At 41.8% G+C, this 23081-nt stretch overlaps 1 protein-coding gene across 1 annotated transcript in view; it reads left to right on the top strand.

Moving 5' to 3' along the window:
- patj (PATJ crumbs cell polarity complex component) overlaps positions 1 to 23081 on the top strand; it is a 188088-nt gene that overhangs the window by 1348 nt on the left and 163659 nt on the right. The window contains exons 2-6 of the mRNA XM_037770302.1: positions 3083 to 3142; positions 3249 to 3427; positions 8120 to 8329; positions 8432 to 8571; positions 10799 to 10985. Of these exons, the coding sequence (XP_037626230.1) occupies positions 3121 to 3142; positions 3249 to 3427; positions 8120 to 8329; positions 8432 to 8571; positions 10799 to 10985 (738 nt within the window). The 5' untranslated portion in view covers positions 3083 to 3120. The remainder of the gene's footprint in view (positions 1 to 3082; positions 3143 to 3248; positions 3428 to 8119; positions 8330 to 8431; positions 8572 to 10798; positions 10986 to 23081) is intronic.

Genomic DNA, 23081 nt, shown 5'->3' with positions numbered 1-23081 from the left:
TTAAAAGGCCTTAATTAATGTAGGAAACACTCAAGGCTAAATGTGCAATCCCATGTTCAGTAATTTTACCACTTAGCCTACAGTGTTATTGCTGTTACAAAGCCGAGGCTTATGTGCGGATGTTACATGGAGAATCGAATAACATCAAACAAACAATAAGACTATAGATAATAATACATAAGTAAAGAATAGTGAATAAAGACTATAATAGTTTTGAAGCATTTAGGTATATTAGAAAGACATTAAACATCAGTAGTTTTATTGACTTTTATTTGTTTGAGGAAGACCTACACCTACTGGAGCTTAGCTGTCCCACAATAGGCAGTGTCCAACTTTAAGGCAACTCACCCCACCACACTGTGAAAACACTCCACTCCACTCCACGTAAAAGTCCTGCATTCAAAACTTTACTTATGTAAACGATGTATCAGCAAAATGTACTTAAAGTACTGAAAGTCAAAGTACTCATAGTGCAGTAAAATGTTCCCTGTCAGTGTTTTATATATGATGTTTCTGGATTAATATTACTGCTGCATTAATGTGTATGTTTAATTTTACCGCTGTAGATAAGGTTGTGCTAATTTTAGCTCCTTTATATACTGTTGGGTAGTTTAATCTACAGCAATGCATCATATTCTATAAGATCATCATATGTTCGTAGCGTCGCTGTCCTGTGAGGACCTTGATCTCTAAAAAGTCAACTTTTCATGGCGTCAGAAAAACAGCCCTGTTTTCAGCTTTGTGACGATGCAGTTCCCAGCTGATCCATCCAAGAACCCATAAAGGAACACTTCATCCTTCAGTTTATCACAAACGTTCAAAATCAACACATCTGGAGATACGTGTTCTTCACTGGACAGGAAGGGGATGGAAAAACGGTCAAGTAACTAAAGCTGTCAGAAAAACAAATGACAATATTCCGTCTCTGAGATGTAGTGGAGTAGAAGAATAAAGCTGCTCAAAATGGAAATACTTAAGTAAAGTAGAAGTACCTCAAATGTGTACCTAAGTACAGTACTTGAACAAAGGTACTTTACATTCCACTAGTGGAGACAGGACATGAGGTGACTGAACGAGAACAGGATGTTGTGTTGTGTCTCATCTGGGAAAAGATTTGACCAAACAGACAAAAGATGATTTACGAGGGGTTACTGTCTGGCAGGTAACTCCTAATATAGGTGGTGTTCAAGTTATTCCTCAGTAGTTTTGATAATCAACAACATTTGAGTAATTTATGGAGCAAAATTGCGCAAATTGTTTCTGTTTCCAGCTCGGCAAATGTGAGGATTTGATACTTTTCTGTGTAAACTGAATATCTTTTTGGTTTGGGTTGTTGGTCTGACAAAACAAGACATTGACAGATTAATCAATAATACAAATATTCATTAGTTGCAGGCAGCCCTAAATATAGCCTATTCTAAAATCCTTCATCAACCAGCTCTGGTCAGGGCTGCAACTAATGATTATTTTTCATTATTCGTTATTCATCAATTCATCTGCAGATTATTTTCTTGATTACGCAGTCAATCGTTTGGTCTGTAAAATGTTGGAAAACGGTGTTTGGTGTAGTCGGAAGAGGAGTTATTGTTTACTGATACACATGGAAAATTAGAGGTGCTAGATTTGTATGTGGAGTCTAGTGCAATGTTTTCAATATCCAGTAGTGAACAGCAGGTAACAGGGTGAATCAGGATGGTGTTTGGCTGCTGCAAATCCCAATATATGAAATTAATATGAAATCGGCTAACTAATTATCTGACTGGACAGATGTTTGAATGTTAACTCCTGTGGATTCCTTCCTCGGCCACTCTCCCTCAAATATATAGTCTTATTTATTATTTAGCAAAAAAAACAAAACTGACCTTTTTGTCCCTACATACATCATTACCTGTAGAGTACCTAACTTTGTACTTGTACTTCTTAGTTCCAAATGTTTAGCATTTTGGTGTAAATAGGAGGCAGAAGCTGTAGTTGTACCTCAAAATGAATTGAATCAGCAGAAATAAGTGCAGAATAGAAGTGTATGTTGCACGTGAGGATCAGTACTGCACAGTTGCGGTCATGGTCTGTAAAATCTTTAATTATAGCTTTTTATTTTCCTCAACTGCACAGAGAACCACACATTTATTTCAAACTGCTTTATATTAGAATTAATAAGGAAAGTTAATTAAGATTAAACATTTCATACACAATTCAAAGTGTTTTTTTACGTTGCATTAAAATTGAGCTGCAACGATTAATCTATGAATCGATTAGTTGTCAACTATTGAATTAATCGCCAACTATTTTGATAATTAATTAATCGTTTGAGTAATTTAATTTAATTCAAAGTAGTTTGGTTTTTAAGAAAAAAAAGTCAAAATTCTTTGATTTCAGAATCTTAAATGTGAATATTTTATAGTTTCTTCACCCAGCCATGACTGTAAACTGAATATCTTTGAGTTGTGGACAAAATAAGACATTTGAGGACGTCATCTTGGGCTTTGGGAAACACTGATCAACATTTTTCACAATTTTTTGACATTTTATAGATCAAACAACTAATCGATTAATCAAGAAAATAATCGACAGATCGAAAATGAAAATAATCGTTAGTTGCAGTCCTACATTAAAAACATAAAAGAGAAAGAAAAATGGCATAAAAAAATACAAATCAAAAGAAACCTTTTTTAGAGAAGCCCTGTTTTAACAGTATATCAATGTACATGATATGTCCGTGAGTTTTCTGATCTGCTCCTGTTTTAATGTGCAGTAGATTCACTATAATGTTCATTTCCTCAGCACTTATTCCATCAGTCCAACAGAGTCGTGTCATACTCACCACTCTTTCTCTGTTTAACAATAACACTGTTTCCAGTCAGTAATAATTGATTCCAGTTGTTCCTCTTTGATGTGACGCTACTGTGCAGCAACACTTCCTGCAGATGTTTTAAATTAAAAGGCTCCCAGCAGCCAGACAGGAAATACACCCTTTCTTTCCTGGTAGATTTTAAACACAAATAACCCCTGTCCGTTATTTGTTGTCCAGTGTTTGAAATAAATGTGAAATAATGGATATTTGTGTCTGTCCATCTCTGTTCAGATTGATCCAGAACGACGGACAGAGAGCAAGGGACGACAATGTATGAAAATGTCCCAATAGGTAAAATCTTCTCCCCGGTTCAACATTTCAAACAGCACACGTTGGATTTGCATGAATTATCTTTGTGTGTTTCTCTTTAATGAATACATCTTGTGCTTGTCCTCAGTGTCCTCAGCGGAGCGTCAGCAGGTACTGGGAGCTCTGGAGCGTCTGCAAGCCAAACTGGTCCAGAGGGAGGAGTGGACCCACAGTGAAACCATGGGCAACCTGAGGGAGACCCTGCAGAGTCCGCTGTTCAACCACATCCTGACCCTGCAGCACTCCATCAAACAGCTCCGAAACCAGGTGAGAAACAAAAAGCAACCTGCAGTTCAGAAACCAGAACCGAAGCAGCAGGAACTTTCTTTACGTCAAAAATGTGTTGTTAAAGTCTGCGTCAAATCAAATCAGAGATTTGTTTCTGAACACGTTATACATGTTAGAAAATAAGTGCTGAAAACATAAAAGACTGAACTATATATAGTACTGAATTGTGGAGTTATTTGGGGCGAACCTGAAATGGCCTGAAATCATGGCTCGATGACGCACTGGAGCCGTCATTAGCATAACCCCTCCCCTAACACCATATAAGCTCAGAGCATCAGTGGTTCTCACACTCAATCGTGAGTTACACTTACTTACCACAGCCTACAGTTTGCTAGCAGTGGTGTACTGGCCATCTGGCATAAACTAACTCTTCTGCAGTGTGTAGTGTGCGTGCATACACGTGCGAGGTGGAGCGAGAGAGCGAGTGAGAACGAGCGCGGTGTGTGAGTGAAGGCAGGCAGAGGAGTGTTATATATACTGTAACTGTGTGTAATCAACCCTCACCCACATTTGGGCGTGGCTTCAGCATCTTCAGCGGACACACCCCCAGCGGACACGCCCCCAGCGGACACGCCCCCAGCTGACACACCCCCAGCATTTCAGAGCAGAGAAAACTGCTTATTTTTTTCATGATTTTGCAACCTAATTTGATATGCTTGGCGATTTTTTTTAATCATTCAAATTTGGCTTGGTGGTTAATAACACATTTTTCTGTGGTGTGACAAACTCAGAACACATATTTATTTTTGCTTTACCCGGACTTTTAGTCAGTGAATATGTCTCTCAATGTGAGTGTGTTTTATGTATTTGCTCCATATTATTCTAAACGTGTCGTATGTGTTTCTCTTTCGTCCACAGTAGATCTATACCTTACGTACATAGATTAAATGATCAAGATGTTAACACATACAGTAGATGTTGTTGTTTTGTTCATTATCAGAGGAGCTTTCTTTGTTCATGTTTGAAGTGTTATATGATGCGGGTTGATATATATTTTGGAAATCAAAGTAAGAACTCAAAAACCTGTTATGGAAGATCTAAATGAGGTGGACAAAATATTAGAAACGCCTTTCACTCTAATAGTATTCTCCTTCGCTATGTATACATTAGTAGGCATTAAACACTAATAATTAATATCTCCATACAGGATTATCATATCACAACAAACAAAATATCAGACAACAAAATGAAACAAGTCAATGAACGAAAACAAAGTAATGAAGTGTTGTATGGCTTCAAAGATGTCTAAAGCGTCCTTGTGAACAAAGACTGAGTATTTCCACTGAGAGGTTGTTATTGTATCAGCGGGTGTTTCTTCTCACACACTATAATGTACATTAGTGTATAATAAGCAGCTGTATCTACAGTCTAAAGTTGCAGCAGCTCTGCAGACTAATGAATGTTTCCCATCTGATGTGACTCCGCCCCAGGTGTTGACAGCCTATCAGGTATCAGTACACTGCCGCCTCCTGTCCAACAGTGTGACCTGTCAGTGGGGCTGAGCGGGGACATTGAATCCCCCTCTGCATCCCCATCTGTATTCAGCTCCAGCTCGTACTGACGTGGAGCCTTTACAATAAACAATCTGCAGGCCAAATTAAGATAATGGCAATAACTGACACTGGGCTTCATATTCTAAGTGCTGCGAAGGTCAGAGCCGAGTCTATGAAAGCGTCGGCTGGTAGCCGACGGAGGGTATATGAAGCAGGGACTTCTCTCTCTTTCTTTATTTATTTTCCCTCCCTCCCTCCCCCCCGGCTCTCTGCGGATCTATCAAGCTTTAATATCTAGTGTCTTGGTTTGAGTAACGGCCTTGTCGAGGCGGTATTGATGAAATGGCTCGGGATCCTGCTCCGTCAGCCTGGCCTAAATAAGCCGCAGACTGATAAGTTTCCACAATGTGAGTGTAAAGGTCATTAATACATTACCTGTTCAGAGAGAGAGAGCCTGCAGAGGAATCTATTGATTTTCCTTTTCTCCTCTCTCCTCCCCACTTACCCCCCGGCCTCGCCGCTTCATTTTTTTTTTTTTTTTACTCCATGTCTTTCTTTTTTGTCGACAACGTCCTTGCATATAGAGCGTCTCTCTTTCCTTTCTGTCTGTCTCTCTCTTCTGTCTCTAGCTCTCCATCTTCATCAGAGTTGACTCTTTGTTTTTGTGTTTGGTAATAAAACCTCTGTCTTTACACTGTTGTCCTTAGTGATTCTCACTGAACCTGTTCACATCATGGATGTATAAAGAGAACTGGATACAGCGTTCGAGGCGGTCTCCTGATCAAGCCTTTGAAAGTTGCTCAGTGGCGCATGAAGCCAAAAAAGCTTGACTTCCGAGTATAAAATGAACCGTATCTTCCAGCGATCTTCCGGATCCATTGGGCCCGTAGTACAGGCACAGTAGTATTTCCTTTAACCCCGCCTCCCAGGGCTCAAGCTTAAGGATGTCCCGTCGTCCCGGGGCCGTTGGAAATAGGATCGGGGAGGATGAAAATTAATTTTGGGATGAATTTGGGACGAGAGTTTAAAGAAATTACCCTACTAACGTTACAATGAATGGCGATGAAAATTACGTTTTGTGTAGCACACACAGTTCTAGCTTTTTGGGGGCCCTGTTTTCAGGCTTTAAAAAAATTGTGACGAGAGACTTTGACCAATCACAGGTCATTTCAGAGAGAGCGTTCCTATTGAGCGTTGCCTATTGGCTGTGCTCCAGCTGGTGGGCGGTGCTTGGTATTTCCTCAGCAGATCTCAACATGGCTGCCAGGTCACAAACTTTCTAATTTTACAGCTAAACAGTACACTATGAGATGATTCTGAAAACATTTGAGGAGAGAAATAGGCATTACAGTAACAGAATATTGATTCATATTTGATCAGCGCTGCCTAGTTTGACCGTTTGATCGGAGTTCACGAGTGATTGACAGCCGGCTCTCATAGACGGCAGCTGAACGGCAGACTCCAGATCAGCTCTGATTGCTTGTTTTCCTCCGGTCTGTGAAATCTTGCAGATGCCGTTAGGAGCACCGGAGGACTGAATCTGTTAATTTACCAGCAATTTGCCAGCTTCAACTGTGTTACTTCTAGTCTGGATTATGTGTTTAACTTCTTCGTATTTGTCTAATATAGTTTGCTCTTTGTTTGTAAAATGTGGCGCTCTGCCGGTCTACCTGCAAGTCAGTAGACTTGACCATGTCTGTGATTGGTCATATGCTGCAAACGCCACTAGGGATGTCACGGTACCAGGAATCTAGTAGTCGATACCAATACCAGTGAATTTACACGATTCTCGATACCAATTCGATACCACGGTAAAAAAAACAATAAATCCCATGTAATTCAACACGCACTCCTTTATCCTCAAGTATTTAAAACCAACTATATTGTCTGGATGTCTTTGAGTTGCTTTGCTAAATTGGAAGTATTTCCTCCTTTGGAAAGAAAAGTAGGACGACACCGTTACTGCAACGCATACTGGTTTTTGCGAATCTATTATTACTCCTTGTAAATCCGCCTCCAACGCAAAGTACTTCCATACCCGACTCTTGCTATTTGTTTTCTCAACGAGTTGAGGCGGAGGTAGCGCTGCAGCAGCTGCCATCTTTCACGTCTCGTGTTGTTCTTTTTTTCTGTGCTGTTACGGCGTTCTTCTTCTTCCTTCATTGCGAGGCAGATGAGAACACTTGTAAGCGTATACTGCCCCCATTAGATCTGGAAGAATCGCATCTCCAGCACCTCCGCTCTGGTACCAAATGACCATTACAGGCATCGTTCGGTACCTTCGGTAACGAAGAAAACGAGTACCGTCACATTTTTAGAATGTTGGTACGGAGTTGGTACCGAAGTATCGGTTCTCGTGACATCCCTAAACGCCACAACCTCCATGTGAACACACACGTAGCCAGATAGAGAAACCCTGGGTTGATTTACCAAGTTGATAACCACCGTCGTAGGACCGCTTAGCGGGATCTTGGTTGTTAGGGTTAGTGAAGCCAGAGAATCTGGTCTGAGAAGAAACCCTGGGTATGTTGAACTGGCTTCATAGTACAGGCCTCAGGGTAGTAGTGTTCATGTGAACACACTCCTATTGATCGGTACCAACAAACACAAGCTCATTTATACTTTTATGTAATGTGTCTTCTTCTCTTTCTCCACCTCGTTCTCCTCTTTCTTCTCCTCTTCCTTCTTTTCATCCTTTCTCCTCTTCCTCGTCCTTCTTCTCCTCCTCTTTCTACTCTTCCTCCTGCTTTCTCTTTCCTTATCTCCTCCTCTTCCTTCTTCTTCTTCTTCTCCTCCTCCTCCTCTTTCCCTTTCTCCTCCTCTTTCTTCTTTGCCTCCTCCTCCTCTTCTTCCTTTTCCACCTCCACCTTTTTCTCCTCTTCCTTCTTTTCCTGCCCTTTGTACTCTTCCTCCTCCTCTTCATTCTTCTCCTCTTCTTCCTCCTCCTCTCTTTCCCTTTCCCTGTCTCCACCGCTTTTTCCTCCTCCTCCTCATCCTCTTTCCCTTTTTCCTCCTCTTCTTCTTCCTCCTCCTCCTCTTTCTCTTTCTTCTCATCCCCTTCCCCTCCTTCTCTTACTTATTCTTCTCCTCCTCCTCCTCCTCTTTCTCTCTCTGCTCCTCCTCCTCTTTCTCTTTCTCTTCCTCCTCCTCTTTCTCCTCCTCCTCCTCCTGTCTGTAGCTGAGCAGTATGCCGCCTGATGCCTGCAGTGAGTTCAGCTTCTCCAAAAAGGGTCAGCTGATCATGAGCACAGTGAATCCATCCAGCAGCTCGGCCCCACCCCCCCTGTCTGCCTCCTCCCTCCTGGCCAATGGCTCGTCTCCGCCTGTCCATCAGACTCCGCCCTCGTCTGACCTTCTCCTGCAGAAATGGATCTTCGCCGCCGCCAAGGTGGGTGGAGCTACAGAAACGCACCTGCAGGACGCACAGCATGCATACTGTATATTAATACATTAAATACCTGTGTTTGTGTCTGTGTGTGTTCGTGTGCAGGGTCGTCACACAGAGGTGTGTCAGCTGACTCGGCCTCTGTCTGGAGGTCTGGGCTTCAGCGTGGTCGGTCTGAATCCTGCAGGAAGCAGCAGTCAGGGCGTCTTCGTCAAACACATCCAGCCCGGAGGCATTGCACACAGGTTCACTGTTACAGCTTGAATTTCCCTACGATTAACATGAAGTCATGCTTAAAGAATCTTCCAGGTGTTTTAGTCCATTTATTACAAATCTTGGGACACCGACCCGGAATGATTTATACAGTATGTGTAAGAAGTTACAAACAGTCCCTTTTTAAATGTGTAAATGAAACTTTAGTGCGATTTAGCAATTTAAAGAATAGTACCTATAGTTCCTTTCACTTGAGCACAATTAATTCACATCACCCACATTGAATAAACATGTTTGCTATTATTTCTGCCAAAATTAGAATGATTGATTTAAAAACATTTCCACGCGACAGTAAGATAACTTTGATAAAGTCTTTTTCATAGCATACTGAAATAAACTGCCTGGAAGGTAGGAAAAATATATATAAAAAAGCGTTGGCAGCAGGGCTGAATGGTTTGAGGAATACATGTAACTGCAATATTCCTGGCCAACACCTTCAAACCCCAGGCCTGTACCACTGGTCTGCATAGTATTAAACACAGATTAATGTGTATCAAGCCTAAACACAAACTTAATTCTACATGATTTCCAAATGATCTGATGACACAATAGCTGCCTGTTTTTTAACATAAATGGTACAGCCAGACGACAACCGAGACTTTCATTTTGTAGTTAATTAACAAAATGAACGTTAATTAGATATGGCTGACTTTATATGATATCTTTAGAGGTGGAGAAACTCACGTTCTCAGACTACTGTATATTTAAGTTGTCATGGCTTTTTAAGTCATTGTTAAAGGTATAATATGCAAGAATTTCCTTAAAAACAATGTTTAGATGATACAAAAAGAATCCCTCTCAATCATCACTTGGTGGTGTCTGTTTCTGCAGAGACCCTGTCCTCTGCCCGTATTTTCCTCTTTTCTTCTTATTTTGTTTTGTTCGGAATGCTTCTGGGCGTCAGCAAAGAGCCTTTGGGCTCAATGTGGGGATGTAACCCCCAGCCAATAACAGCGTGCAGGGTGTGCAGCCTGTTCAGGTCACCGAATGTCGTTGCTTTGTCACACCCCTCGGTGTCTGATACCGAGGCACAAGTCCATCTTTAGCTCTGTCAGATACAAAGCGGCCGTATTTCACAGATGAGAACGGGTTGTGTGTTCTTATGTGCATGTGCTCCAGACACCATGTCCCCCCCTCCCCCCGTGCCCGAGAGCAGCTCTTAGCTGCAGAGGACAGGATGAAGCCTGCCCTTCTGCTGCATTCATTCAAAATCCAGCAACTCAGCACCTTCCCACAGAGTTGTGCGGAGGTGTGTGGCCTTTTGTTTGTGTCTGTACTGGCAGAAAACATCAGTTTGGGTTTTTCCTTCAACCACTATTCCACTTTCCTGTTGTTTTTTACCACATGCAGTGTGTGTCAGGCTCGCAGCCTTCTTCCCAAAAGAAATCCAGGGAGAGTATTACCGTTCACTGTAGCTTAGAATTTATTGCAAAATACACTTAATATGAAAACAAAAGGTAGACAGTTGATTTAGAGTCCAGTTTACCTTGTTGCAGAGTCCCATTTATCTGTCCCTATGGAGGGTGCAACACTCAAAAATGATAATATATTAACAAACTTAACTGTTGCTCCTACAGTGTCTATTTGTGTTTTAGAATGTAACCGCTGTGAAACAAGCAGAAAATAAGGTTTTATTTCTTTCTGATTAACTACTTTGTTCTCGCTAAAGCCGCTCCCTCTCTTCATTCACTCTATAGCTCGCTCAGCCGTCACTGCAGGGGAAGGGGCCGACTTTGAATGCTGTGTGTTTTTAAACAGCAACCGACAACGGTTAAATATTATACCTTTTAATAATGCAATTAGTGATCTTTCAATTGGCTATTTTGATATAAAAATAATTAAAAGTTGTGCCCTACTATGAATCGTAGTAATATAACATGATTTATCGTAAATGGGATAAAACATGCAAAAACATTGTTCATCTTTCTGATTTAATTTTGAAATATTCAAACCAATAAGCAGAACTTGAATACAGTGTACATTGTGTTGTTTTAGCATCTAACAGCTGCCGTATTTAACCAGCTGAGTGGTTTGTAGCTTCCCAACATAGAAACTAATAAGTGGATTACTAAAAGCTAACCAACTAGCTGTGTAGCTGCTAATAAAAGTAAATGTCAGTCATTTTGTTTACATTTCTGCAGAAGACTTTTATCTGTATCATGTTATTGAAAAGTCTTGACTGATGTGTTGTGGCTGCAGGGACGGGCGTCTCCAGGAGAGGGACCAGATCCTGGTGATAAACGGCTGTCCTCTGGAGCCGGGCATCAGTCAGCAGCAGGCCCTGAGCCTCCTGCAGCAGCCCGGAGAGACGGTGGAGCTGGTGGTGGCCAGAGACCACCCACTCAACACATCATCATCATCACAACCTACCACCGCCATCAACACGGTAAGAAAAGTCTGAAGGTCATCCCAAAAGGTCGACTGTGTCACCTCAGTGCAAAAAGTGTAAATGCAATTTTATTTGTCTTTCCAAAAACAGTTTCATGGTTATTAAGGACAGTTTCCACTGGGTGATTTGGTCAACTGGTCCTTTAAGGGTTCTCTATACGGAATTTAGAGCATTTCTATTGCCTCCACACGGTTCTCAACATGGCGATAGCTGAGCCAGCGGCGCGCAGCTAACGGCTTAAAGTTTATCACAAACATTCAGAAGCAACACTTTTGGAGATACATTGTTTTCACTGGACCGGAAGGGGATGAAAATGACGACTGCAATCTAAGTTACTGTAGGTAATATACGCTGACTATGGATAAGGATATATGTATACACATGTGGAGCATCATAATGTAGAACCCTACATCAGGTCACGTGGGAAAAAGTTTTTAGAAGGGTTTGAGAAAATAGCATTTTGACACAAGAACATACGTACTTTGACCAAAATGTATATGTTTGGATTTTAATATATAAGGAACAGCACTGTGAATCTACAAAATGGTATAAAGACCTAAAACAAACAAATAGTGGACCCACCCTTTAAAAGCTAGTGCTAATTTGTTTGTCTAAATTCTAAACCTTTTATGGTATTGTGTCGCTACAGAGACGGTTAGCTCACTCAGCTGTGCTAGCAGCAGATTTTTAAATGTGGAAGGTAAGATGCAGTATAACTCCAGATGGAAGCTGCACTTCTGATAGTAACGTTTTATGGTCAGTTGTTTGAGAGAAACAGGAAAACACGCTGAGATTGTGAAATAAAGTAATTCCCAAATCTTTAGCATCCATTTTAGGGTTTAAAAAAAAAAAGAAATCAATATTAAGCGTTTGATTTCTCTTAAATGATATGTTCCAGAATGTATGTCAGAGTTAGTAAACTCCCTGCTGTACAATTTAAATGACCATTATTTGGTGCATGTTGAGCTGTAAAACTGTGCGTCAGCTTTTCTCATTTTGGAACAAAACGTGAAAGCAAATTGAAGTCTGAGTTTGCACATTTGCTCATTGTTGAGCTTTATAAAATTACTTTTAAGATCTGATCCTAAACCAGCAGAGCTGAAATCACCTTTATACTGTGTGTTCAGCCAGCTACACACACACACACACACACACACACACACACACACACACACACACACACACACACACACACACGCACACACACACACAGACACACACAGACATCACCCAGCAGCTTGGCTGTCACTCAAAACAAGCATTGCAGAGAGGGCGTCAATCATAACTGGAGGTCACTTTGAGGCCACGCCTCTGTATCAGAGTGAGACCTCCTGTTTATGACGAGCCGTAAGTCTGCTGACATTGACTCGGATGATTTTTATGACCTTTAAAGCCTATAGGAAATCAAGTTAGTGCTCCACTTGCAGCATCGCTCCTGACAATATGTATTTAAGTCTGTGAGGAGGCACGATCGATGAATGTCGACATGACGGAAGAGTCAAAGCCTGGCAGCGAGGCGGGAGAGAGGGAGTGCAGAGACAGAGATGAATGAGGAAGTGACGTAATTATGAAACTCAATGCACAATTACCTGAATCTGAGCTGTGATGAAGGGTCGACGGTCATCTTTGGGTGACTTCACCTGGGGTGAATTTGGAAGGTGAAAATGAGGGAGGAAGACGTGAGTGAGTGAGATATTTAATTGGCTTTAATTAAATCTGAGTTTCCCAAACTGTGGTCCGTGGAGTTCAGAGGATTCTGGTGGAAGAAGTATTCATTATACGCCAGAATTGTCTCTGTCATTGTTACATTCGTATATATTGTACTGTTGGATTATTATTATTAATGCAGTAAGATGCATTTTAATATTGTAGCTGGCTGCAGTAGAGCTTATTTTGTGTACGTATATGCAGTATATGTATATATATGTATGTGTATATATACAGTATGTATATATGTAGTGTATATGTATATACAGTATAGATAAATGTAATCATTTCAAAAATTCAGGTTTCTCTCTAACGAAATATTCTGCTTCAATTCATATTTGTTGGCGTTTAGTTTTTCAAAAACAACATTTTCACTGCGATCAAAAAACTGTTTGCTCCCCCACAAAGTGGGGCACACACCTGTATTAATGTTGCGGTCTAGCAACAATCTAACAGCACCATAAATTACATTTATGTAACCAGACTAACTCATATCATAAAAAAAAAATACGATGACACACATTCAAGGCTTAATTCGAAAACCTCATTAAAAGCTTCAAATATAAAAAAAAAACATTAGGTACAGCCTTAATGCGTACACATCAAAAATGTATTTTCTGCGTAGTTTGTGAGAGAGAGAGGAGGTGAGACTGGTTCCTTCTGCTCTCTGTGTTTTAATGCAGCAGAATTCACCATCTAATTGTTTTTATTTATACATTTCTCTGCTTCTGTTGTCAAACAATGGAGTGATTATGACATTTATCATCCCGGCTCATTCACAAACTGCTGAGCTGCAGATCAAATTATGATCATGACATCATCGGACTAAATGAATGAAAATGCAATGACAGCAGCTGTGCTGCGAGATCAGCTGTGTTGATCACAGGAGGTTAGAGGTCTATCATCTGTTACTATCTAAATGAGTCGCAAATGTGTTATGTATTAGGGCTGTCAAAGTTAACACGATAATAATGCGTTACCGCCACTAGTTTCTTGCGATAATTTCTTGTGATCGTGATTTTTAGGTTGTAGTGGGCTCACTTATAAGCTAGTGAAGATACTGGTATCGTATGAAACTAGAAATCCTAAGGAATCCATTGGCCATGCCATACTAGAATGTCGTGAAGGACGTTAAATAATATAATTTTGGAGAGGAAAAACTGGCAGGGCAATTTCAAAGGGGTCCGTTGACCTCTGACCTCCAGATGTGTGAATGTAAATGGGTTCTATGGGTACCCACGAGTCTCCCCTTTACAGACATGCCCGCTTTATGATAATCACATGCAGTTTGGGGCAAGTCATAGTCAAGTCAGCACACTGACACACTGACAGCTGTTGTTGCCTGTTGGGCTGCAGTTTGCCATGTTATGATCTGAGCATATTGTTTTATGCTAAATGCAGTACCTGTGAGGATTTCTGGACAATATCTGTCATTGTTTTGTGTTGTTAATTGATTTCTAATAATAAATATATAAATACATTTGCATAAAGCAGCATATTTGTCTACTCCCATGTTGATAAGAGGATTAAATACTTGATAAATCTCCCTTTAAGATACATTTTGAACAGATAAAAAAAGTTTTTAATAATTTGCGATTAATCGTGATTAATTATGATCACGATAAATTATGAGCATAAAACAATGTTCTGCCTTAATGCCTTAACATATATGAACAATGTTCAACAATGTATTAACTATGGACAATCATGCGATTAATCACAATTAAATATTTGAATCAATTGACAGCCTTAGTATTTCTGTTTGTAAAATACAAAGAATGCCGGTAAAATAATCTATAATATATAGATATAATCTATATAATCTTAAGTGTGGATGCTGAGGAAACAGATGCTCCATTTCTTCTTTCCTTGCCAAAATCTTATGTCATTCTGACTCTAACACCAAAACAAAAAGGTTTCTCTCACAAGAATTCATTCAGGTATTACAGAACCCTGAGCCTTTAATGGGAAATAAAGAGAAAATCCTGAATGATCCCTTTCCACGGACAGCCATACAGTAGATGTTGTTAATAAAGAGCAGACAGAAGAATCCCCGACACTACGTATAGATGGAGCTGAGTTAGAGAACCTGTTACTGCATATATACCTGAGTTATTGGACTGAATACATGAGAGGAGGACATGCAAATGTTTGAGAACTTTGACATTTAAATAACCAGAAGAAAAGACTTCCAGTAAGAAAAACGATGTGGTGACAAAGCGATGCAGGTCTGGACTGTTAATGTGAGCTGAGGATCACAGGTTAGCCTCAGCTGTAATGATTCTGCCCTGCTCTATTGTCGGGTCATTATCACACAGAATTACACTGCCCCTCTTGTTTGTTACCCTCCTCCTCCTCCCAGCTCATTGGATCCGGGCCACGTCCTGCATACCAGGCCTCCGATCCTCCCGCTTTTGTTTTATTCATGTCCCGTTTCTATCGAGGTCACGTTTAATGGAGCCGCGGGCATAAAAAACACAACTCTGGCTGGGATTTTATTGCTGTTCTTCTGGCCTGGCTAACTATCCGTCTCCCAAAGCCAAGACTCCTCTGCTGGGCAGATTCAGGCAGCTCTAACCCGCCATCACAGCCGATGTGTCGACACCTCTCGGCTCCTCTTCCTGCTGGAGTGGCTTTCGACGCTGACAGGAAACTTGTCGCTGTAAAGTCGCTCGTAAAGACGGTTATAAATCAACGAGTCAGATATGATTTTACAGCTTTTGTCTATTTAGTGAATTTTCTCCCACCATCGATTAGGACAGCGTGGCAGCGAATGCACTTTTTTATGTTATTTATGGCTCTCCTAAAAATGACAAACAGCAGAAAGAACAGAGATAAAAGATAACAGATTGTGTAATTAAAGAAACCTGAAGGGACCTTTAAAAGTGCCTCAGCTGAGAGGAAATGAACTAAAGAACAACTGGAGAAAGTTTATAAACTTTACTGCCAACTCCTCTGAGTCATCTCGTTGACATGACCAGCCTCCTGTCAATCCAAGGTTGTGTCATACATGAAAACAAAGAGCTTGCTAAAAAGTCCTACACAGGCCTTTCTCCCAGCATGCATTTCTGCTTATCAGTGAAAGGTTGAGAAGGTTTCTCCTTGTTCTGTTTTTTTTTTTAAGAGGCAAACAGCCAAACAATAAATAAAATACAGTTAAATCAGAAACCATCTTATCAAACAATGAGTCAATATCCCCGTTTGGACTGCAGGAACTTTCCACCGGTATTAAGAACCTTTTGAGGAACTCATTGCGTTTCGACTGCAGGGACCAGGGTCTAAATTCAGTTCTGGGGACATTTTACGGGGCCTTTTTACCCCCCAAAAAGGTCCTATGGTGAAACACACACACACACACACACACACACACACACACACAGCACCGCTGCTTCAACGGCTTCAACCCGTGTACCGCTTCATTCATAAACAAGGAAGTACTATCGATTCAGGACCATTTTAGGACGAGGGCAGAACATGTTTCTTTGTTTGATAATATTAAAAGTAAAGTTAGGCTCTGCTGTCGGCTTCCCGACTCATTTAAAAAAAGACCGAGAGAAAGAGAAAGAGAGATCATGCGAGCGAGTTGAGAGGGAGCGAGCGGTAACGTTAGAAGAGAGAGACGTGGCCTGACGGTGTTGTGAATGAGAGAAAGAAAAGTTATTTTCTGATTGTTTCATGGTGGTTACATTCTAAAGCACAAATAAATAACCCTCAAACACTCAACAGATGATTTACTGTGGAGACAGACGCTCTTAGTTTCATTTTCCTCTGCTGCATTTCATTCATTACATCCAACGTGCATCAGTAAATATTTCCGCAGTGAGACTATTATTTTATTGTTGGTTATTGGTGTTTTTTATATATATTTATAGAATATTTATATACAAACCTATTTTTTCACTACTTGTGTACATAACAGTCCTGTCTATCCGTTACCTTTATTTGTCCAGCTTTGTTGTCCTTGTTCCTAACTGTTATTTCTATTTCTGTCTAAGTACATTGAGAGAGCTGCATAAAACTGGAGTCAAATTCCTCGTAAGTAGTACGTACTTGGCAAGTAAACCTGATTGTGATCTGATTCTGATAAGACATTATACATTAGTTTTCCCAGGTTGAGGAGGACTGACGATGGTAAACTACTTCTGATGTATAAAATGGGTGGACTGGCCCTTTTTAACACAATAACTTGTTTATCTCACCTAATCTCAGACAATTCACAGCGTTTTTGTCCCTTGTAGGGCTTTGTTAACCTCAGAAAAGTGGCACGTTAATGAGTGTCTCTTCTTTGTTCCCAAGAAGCAAATCTTCAGGACATTTCTGGGTTCTTTTAAACATTAGCACTACTTATCATTTGGCCTTATGCCATATAGCTTGTTTTAAATGATAAAGAACAGAATCATAGATAAGGTCTATATGTACAGTATATTGTAATAAATCAACACAGTGTTTCCAGGTGAAACATGACTGTTGGTCCTGAGACTTTCCATACTTGGTTTGTATGTCACAGGCAGGAAGCTAGCCGCTAACACAGCAACCTCAGGCTAACCAGTCATCAGGCTTTGCAGCGATTACACTTCTACAGCAGGATCACTTATTACATCCTAGTATCGATTTTAATTATGTAGTTAATTAATACAGAGAGGTTTAAAAAGAAATAGACACAAATGTAGTTTTTACTTGTGTAGTCAATGCAGAACCAGAAGAAATCCAACACCTTTACCTCAATGAAGTAGCTGCAGTAACAGATCGTCTCCTGTGAAAAGAGTGAACTTCTGCTGGAGAGAAAAACATTCAACACATTCAGCGTGATCCGACTTTATCAGGCAAACAGCCTCTTCCAGCGTCCTGGGATCAGCTGAGGAGGAGGTTTGTTTCATTAGACAGAGGGAGACCTCCTCTATCAGATCAGAGCTGTAATAAGAGACCAGAGCTACATCATAGAGACTCTGTGTGTGTGTGTGTGTGTGTGTGTGTGTGTGTGTGTGTGTGTGTGTGTGTGTGTGTGTGTGTGTGTGTGTGTGTGTGTGTGTGTGTGTGTGTGTGTGTGTGTGTGTGTGTGTGTGTGTGTGTGTGTGCGTGCGTGCGTGCGTGCGTGCGTGCGTGCGTGCGTGCGTGCGTGCGTGCGTGCGTGCGTGCGTGCGTGCGTGCGTGCGTGCGTGCGTGCGTGCGTGCGTGCGTGCGTGCGTGCGTGCGTGTCTGCGCGCGCGCGCGCAGGTATGTGCTGCAGCCTCTCATTGATCAGCTGCTGGTATCAGAGAGGAGGAAATGCTCTGAGCTGGTAATTACCTGCTAAGGTTCAGTTTAAGGACCTTTCACCTCAGGACAGATAGCCGGCCAGCAGCTCTGTGAGCCTGCTGCTGAGCTACCAAGAGGAAACATCAAATAAATCAAATTATTAGAGAGTAACTTTTGATTCATTCATGAATCTGTTTTTAAATGATCCTGGTTTGACTGCATTGATCTGCTAAAAGAAATAATTGGCTCAAATTGTTCTGCCTTCTGCTGTAACTGAAATAAAATGTTTTGAATCAAATCAATTTTAAATCCTGAAATGCAGCTTATTAACTTTCATCGGGTTGGTTTTAGGACTGTCAATCGTTTAAACAATTTAATTGCAATTCATTTCAAATTAATCGCACATTTTCTTATCTGTTTAAAATGTACCTTAAAGGGAGATTTGTCAAGTATTTAATCCTCTTATCAACATGGGAGTTGCCAAATATGCTGCTTTATGCAAATGTATGTATATATTTATTATTGGTAATCAATTAACAACACAAAACAATGACAGATATTGTCCAGAAACCCTCACAGGTACTGCATTTAGCATAAAACAATATGCTCATATCATAACATGGCAAACTGCAGCCCAACAGGCAACAACAGCTGTCAGTGTGCTGACTTGACTATGACTTGCCCCAAACTGCATGTGATTATCATAAAGCGGGCATGTCTGTAAAGGGGAGACTTGTGGGTACCCATAGAACCCATTTACATTCACATATCTGGAGGTCAGAGGTCAAGGGACCCCTTTGAAAATGGCCATGACAGTTTTTCCCTCGCCAAAATGTAACGTAACTGTTTTATTCAATACTTTATTTCATTTGCAAAGAGATGTGCCCTCTCAGTGTATGAGCCCTCTCAAAGTAGTGCTATGATGTTGGATGTTACAGGGACTGTGATAAATGCAAATGCAGATCCCACTGTTCTGATTACATAAAAAACTTTTTTTACTCAGATTTGATGCATATGGTGGTGTGTTCTGTTTTACTATGACAGTTTTCTTAAAATTAGATAAAAAAAATCGCAACATATCGTCCTACTTACAGTATCGCAATATTTTGCAATATATTTAATCGTAACCCCTGTTCATGATACGTATTGCATCGCCAGATTCTTGTCAGGACACAGCCCTATTATTTCACGACAAGCTAGTATGACATGGTTGGTACCAATGAATTCCTTTTTTTTTGTTTCATATGGTGCAAGTATCTTTACTCTAACTTTAAAACTGAGCCTGTTACAACCTAAAAACTGCAAGTTGTGTTAATGCATTAAAGAAATTAGTGGCATTTAATTTCCCTTGTGGAAGTCACTGAGGAAGTCAAAACAACTCCACAGTGGCAAGGCCTCAGGGATTTATGAGATCCGTCCAGGAATGCTGAAAGCTTTGGGTGTGGAGGGGCTGTCTTGGATGACACGTCTCTTCAACATTGCGTGGAAGTTGGTGACAGTGCCTAAGGAGTGGCAGACCGGGGTGGTGGTTCCCCTGTTCAAAAAGGGGGACCAGAGAGTGTGTGCCAATTACAGGGGTATCACACTAATCAGCCTCCCTGGTAGTCTACTCCAAGGTGCTGGAAAAGAGGGTTCGGCCGATAGTCAAACCTCGGATAGAAGAGGAACAATGCAGATTCCATCCTGGTCCTGGAAAAACGGACCAGCTCTTCACTCTCGCAAGGATATTGCGATACGGTGCGGTAATTGCATTCGCTTTACCGCACCGTTGTGACGAAAAGAGAGCTGAAAGCTCTCGATCTACCGGTCTTCCTACTCTCACCTATGGTCATGAGGGCTAGGTTATGACTGAAAGAACTAGATCGCGGGTACAAGCGGCCGCAATGGGTTTCCTCAGGAGGGTGGCTGGCGTCTCCCTTAGAGATAGGGTGAGAAGCTCAGTCATCCCTGAGGGACTCGGAGTAGAGCCGCTGCTCCTTTGCGTTGAAAGGAGCCAGCTGAGGTGGTTCGTGCATCTAGTATGGATGCCCCCTGGGCGTCACCCTAGGGAGGTGTTCCAGGGACGACCAGCTTGGAGGAGGCCACGGGGAAGACCCAGGACTAGGTGGAGAGATTATATCTCCACACTGGCCTGGGAACGCCTCGGGATCCCCCAGTCAGAGCTGGTTAATGTGGACCAGGAAAGGGAAGTTTGGGGTCGCCGGCTGGAGCAACCCGACCCCGGATAAGCGGTTGAAGATGAGTGAGTGAGAGTGGCATTTAAACAGATTTGCGTTGACGCGTTATTATCGCGTTAATTTTGACAGCCCTAATTGATTTTTCAGTTTTTGATTTGAATGTAAAACATCTGACACATTAAAACATTTACCAACAGCTGCAGACAAGGCAGAAAAACAAGTCCAAACTTTGGTATATGGAGGTAGACAAAAACAAAGAACAGAATATAATAGTAGCAATGTTTGCCGGGGATAACAGAGTTGACTCAGTCCAGAGGCCTTGGTGAACAGGTTGGTTTTCAGGAGTTTTTTGAAGGTATCTATAGATGCAGCATTACGGATATCTGCTGGCAGAGAGTTCCAAAGAGTGGGAGCTGCCACACTGAAGGCTCTGTCCTCAAAACTCTGCAAGCTGGTGTGGGGGGTGGTGAGCAGACCCGTGTCTGAGGATCACAGATTCTGGGACGGGATATAAGTGTGGACTTACATACAGCAACCGAGCGAACTGTCAGTGTCAATTTTGACCAGTGACAATACGTTGGAATTGTGAGATAAATTTGCATAAATAGAGCCAGATCGAGTGTTTTTTCAAACAAGCTGCACGTCGCCTTGCCTATTCGCTGACACACAGAGTAGGTTAGGACATCTTCGTTGGGAAAAACTGAAACAATCTAATGTCTGCTCGTTCACATCACATTCAGTTAGGAAGAGATGGAATATGTACAAAGCCCCCAGGAAGAGCGCAGGTCGTTGATGCCAATTTTTGTTCTCGCCAAACGGTGGTACTACAAGTTCCTTGTCCGTCATGTGATGCCATTGGGCCCAACAAGACCTGGGCTGCGTTCGAAAAGTCAAAAATGTACTTCCTGAAGTCTTTTCCTAACCACTTTTCCTTGACCTTGATGGATGAGGTCATGAGGTCAAGGAAAGATGAGAAGGAGAATTCAGAACTTAGGAAAAGAACTACAAAAGGCACCGCTGCCTCCGTGGGTTGTTAAATAGGTCTGCTTCAGCTGCATTTTTCCATCTCTGTCTCTCTCTGTCTGGTGCAGCATCTCTGTGCCATTTCTTCAGACAAAATGTCCTTGACTTAAAATCTTTTTTTAAAGTCTCTTTTCTTCACACCGGCTGGTTCCACCAGCACGTTGTGGATTGCAGTGGAGCTGCTTCAGGTGTCAGCAGCTGGCTATTTCAGCCCTCAGGGCATAGCAGCAAGGCAACAGAGCAGCAAGAGAGATGGCAGGCATGCAGGATTCAGAGTTCTTTAGCCATATTGGAGCATGTCAGAAGGTTCAGGTTCTCTTTTCAGGTAGGCTGGGTGCCAGCCTGGCGTGAGGTGCTGGGCCTTCGGTCCTCAGGACGGCGAGCAGCCTGTGACCCTGGTCATGTTCTTTATCATACCCCTCCTTCCCTGGTTTGCAGACCCAAGGAGGGGGGAAAGCAGAGAGACACAGCTCCAAGAGCAGAACACCGCGAAAACTATCTGACTTCTTCTTGTTATCAAATTATACTGATTCTTTCAGTTAAACTTCTTTTGCAGGATTCATTTTAGTTAATTCGTTTCCCATAATTAATTTTTCCATATTTGACGTCTGGGCTTCATCTGCTGCCAGAAGATATCAAACACTCAGGACATAAACCACTGAATAGAACTTGATCAATTGAATTAAAACAAATGAACCAATCACACAACACAGATAAACCTTGTTATTGAGACATGTAGGTATACAAACATCACACAGACAGGTGTATACATGTTGATATAGAAGTGCGCTTATTACACAGTAAATGAAGGGACAAGATATCAGCATATCAAACAGTCACTCAATGTGGATTAGAGCAACCGAGAAGGAGGAGGGGTCTGAAACGCTCTGAAACCGATTTCAGGGTCTCTGAAAGGAATGTGGTGCACGTCATAAATCAAGGAGCAGGCCACAAAACCTACTTTGTATATTCAATGTACCTGGTGTCTTCATCGCTTCTCTGAGTCTTCAGGGAAAAACCCGGCATTTGACCCTTGACCCGTAACTCAGAGAAAAACAGGCCTTGGGTCATAAATTGAGGTTTTCTCAACTCCGTTAGTGCCCTAGGGGTCCTGTTAACAGTTTCAGGAAGAAGTTTAAGAATTAAGATATAGAGTCGTCATTGTTTTCATTATCACATTTCATATTCATCATCTTTCAAATGCACTAATAGCTGAATCCAGAGTTATTTCCCTTCCCTTCATGTGAATGAGACCCAGACCGAGGCTGGAGGGAGGGCTGGGAGGCAGAGTTAGTAAGCCGTAACGACAGCGTGACGGCTGTGACCCCGTGACCGAGCCATGTGACCGAGCGGACGTTACTGCGCCTGATCTAGTGGATGCCGAAAATTGCCGGAAGCTCCGGGTACTTTTCCACTCGGAAAAGTGAAAAGTGGCAGAAGTTGAGCCATTTTGCCTTCATTTGCCACTGAGCAACATTCATAGGAATGAACGGGGCCCCGCCTCCAACACTGTATCCAGTTCTCTTTATACATCCATGATAAGTACAGGGTGGGGGGGCAATGGCATGGAGGGATTTGTAGATGAGGAGAAGGATTTTGTAGGAGATACAGGACTTGACCGGCAGCCAGTGAATGTGGATGAGGGTATGGGTGATGTGCTGCCAGGGCTTGGTGCTGGTGAGAACCCTGGCAGCTGAGTTCTGCACATACTGGCGCCTGTCCAGAGTCTGGAGATGTTTTTATGTATCTACCCCGGTACATGTAGCCATGCAAGCAACACCAACCTCAAAACAGAAAAACACAGCACAGCCAATGAACTGATTATAAACTGGGACACTTTTTAGACATGCAGAGCAGCAATGACTCCCAGATCAAGGGTCTTTTTTGTTTGTTGTGGGCAAAAAACAAACGTGTTTCAGCCATCATCAGGCTGATAAGGCTCAGTTTTTTG

This window comes from Sebastes umbrosus, chromosome 5 (genome assembly GCF_015220745.1).
Source record: "Sebastes umbrosus isolate fSebUmb1 chromosome 5, fSebUmb1.pri, whole genome shotgun sequence".
Taxonomy (NCBI): Eukaryota; Metazoa; Chordata; class Actinopteri; order Perciformes; family Sebastidae; genus Sebastes; species Sebastes umbrosus.
The sequence above is the reverse complement of the archived record's forward strand: the minus strand, read 5'-3'. Positions and strand labels throughout refer to the sequence as shown.